Raw genomic sequence first — 7363 nt, 5'->3', positions numbered from 1 at the left:
TGTTCTTACCTACCAATTCAAAGACGTCCAGTGGTAAACTACCGATATTTTCTTATTCCTACAAATTTTCATTGATTTTAGGCATAGTCTACACCATCATTCATTTTTTATTTGGATTTAATCTTAAATCTCATAGGTGGTAAGTGCTCTGTGAATGGTTCAATAATTAAAACATATTTCTTCTACGGGTCGTTTATCGTTTCCATGTTTCAGTATTTCACAATTCTTTGTCAAAACTACGTTTTTAGAACAAAAATATGGCCTACCAATAACTAGCGATAAACTTTGAGTCTACCGATATTAAGTAATTCTATCTGGCTACCCTGCAGACGACCGGCGAAGAGCGAAAACAAATTTTGACATTTATCTCGACATTTCATACCAAACCAAGAAAGGAAAACGAATAATACCGAACGTGCTCTCTTTTCTCGATCTATTCTTGGTATTTTGTTGTAATTTGTTATCAAAAGCTTTGAAAATTTATCGTCTTCATTTTCTGCAGCCAGTAGCTGTCGTTTTGCGATGGATTCCAGCGGAGATCGGATAGAAAAGTTGTACAAAAACTATGAAATATTAACCGACGCTAAGGATAAGATCGGTGAGGTAAGTATTCATAATGGCGTTTCAAAATTTTCGTTTGTCGCTAAAAATGTTTTTATTTTTGTTCAGCACGAACTTGAGTACAGGGAAATATTAGACGCCGTCAAAGGGTCGGCTAAAGAAAAACGGTTAGCATCACAGTTTATCGGAAAATTTTTCAAGCACTTTCCTAGCCTTGCCGAACTAGCCATCGATCGGCAGCTAGACTTATGTGAGGACGAGGATGCACAGGTAGGGAATGCCGTCTTCTAAATGATGGTTGAATTTACATTTTTTTTAACTTCAGATTCGCAAGCAAGCAATCAAGGATCTACCACAGCTATGTAAAGAATCCAAAGAACATACGCCTAAAATTGGAGATATTCTCGCTCAACTGCTGATTACGGAAGATGTCACGGAGCTGCAACAAGTGCACCTATCCTTACTAACATTGGCAAAGGTATGTTTCGTTTAATTTTTTATCTTTGAATGTTATTTAATTATTGATGTTGTTTCAGTTCAATGCCATCGGCACTCTCACCGGGATTTTTAGCCAGATTGTATCGGGAGACGAACCGACTCGCTATCGTAACTTTCAATTTATTTTGAACAAATTGATGAAAATCGGACCGGAAGTTATTACAAACGAGGTCGAAGATTTTGTTATTGCGGAAATTAAGAAAATACTTTTGGTATGCTTTTAAAATTGAGTTGTATGTGTTATTTAAAATTAAATGAAAACTATTTCTGTAGGATGTCAGCGCTGACGAGTTCCATCTATGTATGTCCATTTTGAACCAAACCAAGCTAAGTAAGACTGTCACTGGCCATGCTGAGCTGGTGGCGATTGCTACGGAGCAAGCCGACTTGGATGCGGATTTGGGGGCGCTAGCATCCGACGATGAAACTGTGGAACGATTCATCCAATGCGCCAGTGAAGCTTTGCCGTATTTTTCAGTAAGTCATTTGCATTTGTGTGATTGGTCCTATAATTTTTTGTTCAAGCAGTCACAGGTTGAATCGACGCAGTTCATCAAGTTTATGTGCGAAAAGCTGCTGCCATTGAACGTGTGGAATCTGATTGGTGCTGGCGAAGAACAGCATACAACCCAATTGCGGCTGCTGAAGGTGTTCGCCGAGATGTGCGCTTTTTGCGGTTCGTTGGAAAAACCCGCGGAGAAAGTGGAAGCAATCTACAATGTACTACTGGTGAGATACAATTTTCTGATTCATTTATCAAATATAATTCGTTGGAATCTGTTCTTTAGGAATTTATGCCACTTCCGCCGTTGGATGCCGATATGAATGAAACACCCTCGTTCCAGTTCTCGCACGCCGAGTGTCTGTTGTATGCCCTACACATACTGGGTAAGCAAGCCGTCGAATATCTTTCATTTCCGAATGAACCTGGAAAACTAAAGGACTTTCGTTCGAGATTGCAGTATTTAGCACGCGGAACGCAAGGGTGAGTCGACTGGATTTTGCTTAAAAAAATAGCTTTTGTAAAATCGCACAAGCATTCTTTTTTGGTCAGGCTGCTCATTATTATTGAATAATTGTTAAACACATCATCGAATCAAATGTGCTCAGTTTGGAATATATTTCTTGTTCATAATTTTAGTTACATCAAAAAACTCCAAGAGGCTGTTAAAGGGAAGCCTACCGATGAAAAAAACTCCGATGAAAACCAAATTAGGGTTACGGCGTTGAAAACCACTTCCAACATAAGTACTTTAATTCGGGACCTGTTTCACACTCCACCGAGTTTCAAATCAATTATACATCTATCCTGGGTTGCACTCAATACTAAAACAGTAAGTTCCATTGTTTTTCTGAATAAGAAAGCATCATTTAGTATAATTTTGCTTTTGTTAGGACGGCAAATCTCCCAACAAACGACACGCGGCAATAACATTCGGCGAGAATGGCAAGTCCAACGATTCTAGAGGACCTAAGCATTCGAAGAGCAGCTCAGGAACGCAGAAAGTGTACACTCCTCCATCGGGCAAATATTCTGCGAAGGTGCAAAATTATGTTCCAAAAAACGGCGGAAGTAATGGTGGTAGCAGCAGCGGAAACGGTGCGCGTCGTTCGGCTGGCGGAAGCGGATTCCGTCGAAATAATTATGGTGGGCGAGGAGGTGGTGGAGGTGGCAGTAGAAGGCGATATTAAACGGACGCTGGCGATTTTTACAAAGGGTGAGATTGAACGGAATCGAACAGAATACGAATTTTAACCATCCTCTCATTAATATCAATTTTTGGAAAATGGGCTGGGGTGAAATCTTTTGCATTGATTTTTATTTTAATTTATGAATTTACGCTGTTGCGTATACAAAACGGACGCGTTGGAGGAGCATCATCAAGCAACGTTTGGAAGCAGTCATGGCACGCCGTTCAATGGAATCAACATGATGTACATTATATTTTTTTCTTTCAGGTTTGTGCATAAGACCCCAAAGATTCTTTTTCTTGGTACACTTTATTATTTTGTGAAGGTCTTTTTTATCCATCAACCACCTACCCATTGTTAAACCTGATTTTACTAGGTTGCAGTGGAATGTAAATCATCAAATCATCTATTTTCTGATCAATTTAAAAGGCTATATATTCGTACTTCTGTTCGAACCGCTCGAAAGGTATTTTGAAAGAAAAAAAATCGACGTTGGAACCTTGTCATCGTGGGACAAATAATTCACACTCAAATCACGTAATTTATAATGATTCTCTTCGGCTCTGAAAAGAAGTTATTTATCAATACATGGCATGATGAGCGACAAACTGCAATTACGAAAAGCAAAATAATATGTGAGTAACAGTACCCAGTGGAATTATCGTTTGTCGAACGACTCAAATCTGTTCATTGTAAGGAACCAACGACGGGGTTTCCTGAGGGTGTACTTACCACTCAAATATGTAGTGATACGAACAAGCTTCAGACGGTATTTTTGCGACTCTTTCAAATAACATAGAATCGTTGAACAAGTTGAAATTCGTTAAAGATGTGTAAATCTATCTTGTACGATTGGCCGATAAGCTGAATGTTCGGCTGTTCGTAGTTGCGTAAATTTTGCACATATTTTATTATAATTAATAATCTCTTCGATAGAACACATCTAATAATCAGTAATCAATAAACTTTCTAGTAAGTAAATTATCCATTTAATTTTATATTACATTCCGAACCATCAAAGCCAACAATTATACGACGTTGCTTTTTCAGCAAAAATAGCACTCGGCCGACATTGCTATAACAGGGGGCATCAAATGGATAGGGTGATAATAGGAACATGTCGAAAATAGACTCATTACCCCATCTCCAATATCTTAATCTCAATAAAGCAAAATATACGCTGTTGCTGATCACTTGTTCACAGGTTTTCTAAAGAACAGCTGGTCCGCCAAGTAAACAAAGGATTCAGCAAATGTCATTCCGGTCCAAGGTGAAGAGAAAGAAAGGTGCGAACATTTGGCACTTTTGAGTGTATTGGTTTTATACTTGCAAAATTAAGAATGGCGTCCGGGCCCCTGGAAGTAAACATAAACATCCTGATTGTATGGTGCACGATGAAAAGAGAGAAAATGTCGAGCGTCTCCTCGGATCTTCCGATCCCAACACATATAGGGACAGTTTTATCTGGAAACTACCGATAAAAAATAATTATGACCGAGCCGGAAAAACAATTATGGCAACAGAAAAGCCCACAACGTCATTTGCACTCCTCCTCAACTCCTGTTTTATCGGTTACCTGGTTTTATGACAGCCGCACCTATACAATTTTAAACGACCAACTAATCGACCGATTTAATTGGTTGAAATAGACCGATTTTAACAGGTTTCGTCGGTCCTATTTAATCGGATGTCGCGTCGGTGCAACAGTTGGCAGATTAATTAGTGGCATAGTCGGTCGATTGTTCCAACGCAAAGCGATTTAGTTAGAGGAAAAACCGGGAGGATTTACTATGGGGTACTACCTCTCGTTTCTTCTGCTGTTAATTATGATAATATATTATCGTAATTGGAGGCACCCCTATATTCTACATTAGTACCATCTGTTGAGTTAAAATCTTGCTAGTGGCACAGAGAACAGACGTCCATCTTCAGCATTCAACTTGTGTAAAATCTCTAACGGTTTCCAAGGAGGTTGGGATATCCAAACCAGATGCGCTACTGTCGTCATGTTTTTTTGTGGCTGTGTTCGACAGAATTGACGGCGGTTATTCCTCTACCCAGTCAAACTAATCCGGAACCGGTTCGGACTTTCAGCATGAATTCCAGCTCAAATGCATCAACTGATACAGTCGGAATCGGTTGTTTTCTTTGAGCAAGATTCCATACTGAATCCATTCAGAATTTCGAACCGGTTCCGGAATGGATTTGACGGATAGTTGGGATAGGTTGGTGCGGCGGCGCCAGTGTTTATCGTATATTGATTCAAATGTTTACACACGTTTTTTTTAATATTTTTGTTCGATCATGGATGTCTGTTCTCTGTGCTAGTGGGTTATTTCTCGTTGATTTTAGCAAAGATTCGCTCATTTGTCCATCTACATCTTAAGGCTGTTCGCAATGCTGTGATTTAAATGTTTCAAAATTACCCAAGACAAGATAACTAGTAAACGATTTCTGGAGCCAGCGTGAAACCTATTTGACGTCTTTGAATTTGACTAATGGGACACCGTGTGGATTTCTGCTCAAATACAGCAACCGATTCCGACTCTATTGGTTTCGGAATCGGTTATTTCAATTGAGTTAGAATCGATACAGAATCCATTCAGGATACCATCAATTTTCGAATGGGTTCTGATATAGATTCTGTTTCACAATATTATCGTTACAGTTGAAAACTGGAAAATCCAAGCAGCGACAATTGTGCTAATCCATCACGTCGGAAATAGTGCGCACTATAGCGCATCATTGTACGAATAATGTGCCTCCGACGTGATTTACTTGCTTAGAACAAGAGAAAACTAGGATTTTCAACTGCAACTACGATAGAATTTGTTGGACTGAATTATTTTCAGTGTGTAGTTGCTAGACGGAAATTACTTATTTTTAGTTAAATCGATGCAACCGTGCAGAAAGCAAATCAGTTTGTCAAGTCAAAATCAGTAAATAGAGAATTCATTGTTTACAATTTTTCCGTTTCCCTTTCAATCTTTTTTATTTAAGTATGCCGATCCTAGCAGAAGTACTTCATATACACGGTTTTTGAATTACTTAAATTACCTATGAATATTTACAGTTAGCGGGTGACGAAAGTGCAGGCGAAAGTTCGCGGACATTCGTGTTTGAGGACGAGGGTCACACGTTGGGAAACGTGCTCAAGAGCATCATTTGCAAATAGTAAGCATATCCAAAGATTAATAACAAGTTCGGTTCAACTAGATTTGGATGATACAACAGCTTCCGCCAACGGAAAAGAATGCCAAAATTACAACACCGTTACGTCCAGGATAGGATAAATATAATTTTGACGTTCTATACCGGTGACGGAAGCCTGACGTATTGTATAAATCGTACTTCAAATTCGAACATTCCGAACCGGATTCATCAATTCTTAATGTATAAAACCACTCCTTTTTAGTCCCGATGTAAACTTCTGTGGCTATACAGTTCCCCATCCAGCTGAGAACAAAATGCATTTTCGCATTCAGGCTGCCAGGCATGTGCGCGCAATCGACGTACTAAAACGTGGATTGGAAGATTTGGAACGTGTTTGTGATCACACCATTGATACGTTTGAGGCTGCAATTAACGCTCATCAAAATTATAGCTAACCATCGGTAATACCTATAACAATATAAGAATCCAATTTAGATCCATTTATGAATTGACCAGGAAAAAAATCCTACTATAGTTGTTTTCTTCAATCATCCTTTGAGTCACCGAAAATAAATATATTAGAATGTCAGAATCAATTTAAATTTGATATCAATTTCAAACGCAAAAATCGGAGTAAGACTTATGTAGAGGTCGTTTAAAACCGGAAAAACCGGTTTTCACTAAGTGAGGGAAATGAGTAATTTTGGTCCTATTAGGGAGAATGCCGCATTATTTCATAAATTTAGTTATTTCTCTGATGACAAAAGATGGAATGTGATATAATTGGTTTCATATTTGCTAAGTCCTTAAAAAACCTATAGAAAATGAAATCGGTGAAATGCTTGTGTTTGAACGCAATGAAAACTCGAATCGAGTACTCCAATTATTGACCTGCCATTTGTGCAGATGCGTTGCACACGCTGCTCTTGCTGTCTCAATTGGGTAGGATGACAATAGACAGGCTCAAGACGCATTCAGATTCAATAGAACCACTTTCAAACACGAAAAATCAATCCGTCGTAATGCAGAATGAGGCTGTACTGCCCATAAAAGCATAAGAATCCCATATTGAAAGGCAGCAAGTTGAGAAAAACGCTGTTCGATTTACATTTTCAATTTTCATTGAGCCTTATGGATGGGACTACCACGTTTTGATATTTTTTCGATCTTTTTTAAACAAACCTGGTAATATGAATTGTGCATCGTGATTCAGTGGTGATACAAAATACAAACCAACAGATAACTCATTTTAGACAAAAATCCATATGGGACTCTTATGCTTTTATCTGCAGTGTATATCTTGGGCTTGCTGGTAACCTAGGAGTGAAGACGTCACAAGCTCTATCGTCTACGATTTTAAAATGCCTACTGCAACAGCATAGTTAGTTAAAAGCGTCTAGTTTCGCCGCCCCTAGATTTCATTAGCAGACTTTTTGAACCACTGCGACTATAGTCTTCA

The 7363-nt window shown here is 38.7% G+C and overlaps 2 protein-coding genes across 3 annotated transcripts; both read left to right on the top strand.

The window, feature by feature from the left end:
* The first annotated feature begins 324 nt into the window (after positions 1 to 324).
* LOC131681435 (apoptosis inhibitor 5 homolog) lies at positions 325 to 3735 on the top strand. Of its 2 annotated transcripts, XM_058962229.1 has the most exons (10): positions 325 to 442; positions 503 to 603; positions 670 to 831; positions 887 to 1039; positions 1098 to 1271; positions 1333 to 1536; positions 1585 to 1788; positions 1848 to 2044; positions 2201 to 2393; positions 2455 to 3735. In XM_058962229.1, the coding sequence occupies exons 2-10, from the start codon at positions 523 to 525 to the stop codon at positions 2749 to 2751; spliced, it is 1665 nt and encodes a 554-aa protein (XP_058818212.1). In that variant the 5' UTR covers positions 325 to 442; positions 503 to 522; the 3' UTR covers positions 2752 to 3735. The 2 variants fall into 2 exon arrangements, with proteins under 2 accessions (XP_058818212.1, XP_058818213.1); XM_058962230.1 differs by having other exon boundaries at positions 374 to 603; positions 1588 to 1788.
* A 1912-nt stretch (positions 3736 to 5647) lies between these two features.
* Positions 5648 to 6500, top strand: LOC131681434 (probable DNA-directed RNA polymerases I and III subunit RPAC2). The gene is made up of 3 exons (XM_058962228.1): positions 5648 to 5770; positions 5825 to 5925; positions 6167 to 6500. Exons 1-3 carry the CDS (start codon positions 5753 to 5755, stop codon positions 6357 to 6359), a joined length of 312 nt encoding a protein of 103 aa, XP_058818211.1. The 5' UTR covers positions 5648 to 5752; the 3' UTR covers positions 6360 to 6500.
* Positions 6501 to 7363: the final 863 nt, after the last annotated feature.

Source organism: Topomyia yanbarensis, chromosome 2 (assembly GCF_030247195.1).
Source record: "Topomyia yanbarensis strain Yona2022 chromosome 2, ASM3024719v1, whole genome shotgun sequence".
Lineage (NCBI taxonomy): Eukaryota > Metazoa > Arthropoda > Insecta > Diptera > Culicidae > Topomyia > Topomyia yanbarensis.
The sequence above is the reverse complement of the archived record's forward strand: the minus strand, read 5'-3'. Positions and strand labels throughout refer to the sequence as shown.

Bases quoted from the DNA above. Each gene is read 5' to 3' on its own strand.
- LOC131681435 (XM_058962229.1), top strand. From the start codon at position 523: ATGGATTCCAGCGGAGATCGGATAGAAAAGTTGTACAAAAACTATGAA. The intron at 604-669 runs GTAAGTATTCAT...ATTTTTGTTCAG, and splicing joins CTAAGGATAAGATCGGTGAG to CACGAACTTGAGTACAGGGA. The intron at 2,045-2,200 runs GTGAGTCGACTG...TCATAATTTTAG, and splicing joins TTAGCACGCGGAACGCAAGG to TTACATCAAAAAACTCCAAG.
- LOC131681434 (XM_058962228.1), top strand. The intron at 5,926-6,166 runs GTAAGCATATCC...ACTCCTTTTTAG, and splicing joins AAGAGCATCATTTGCAAATA to TCCCGATGTAAACTTCTGTG.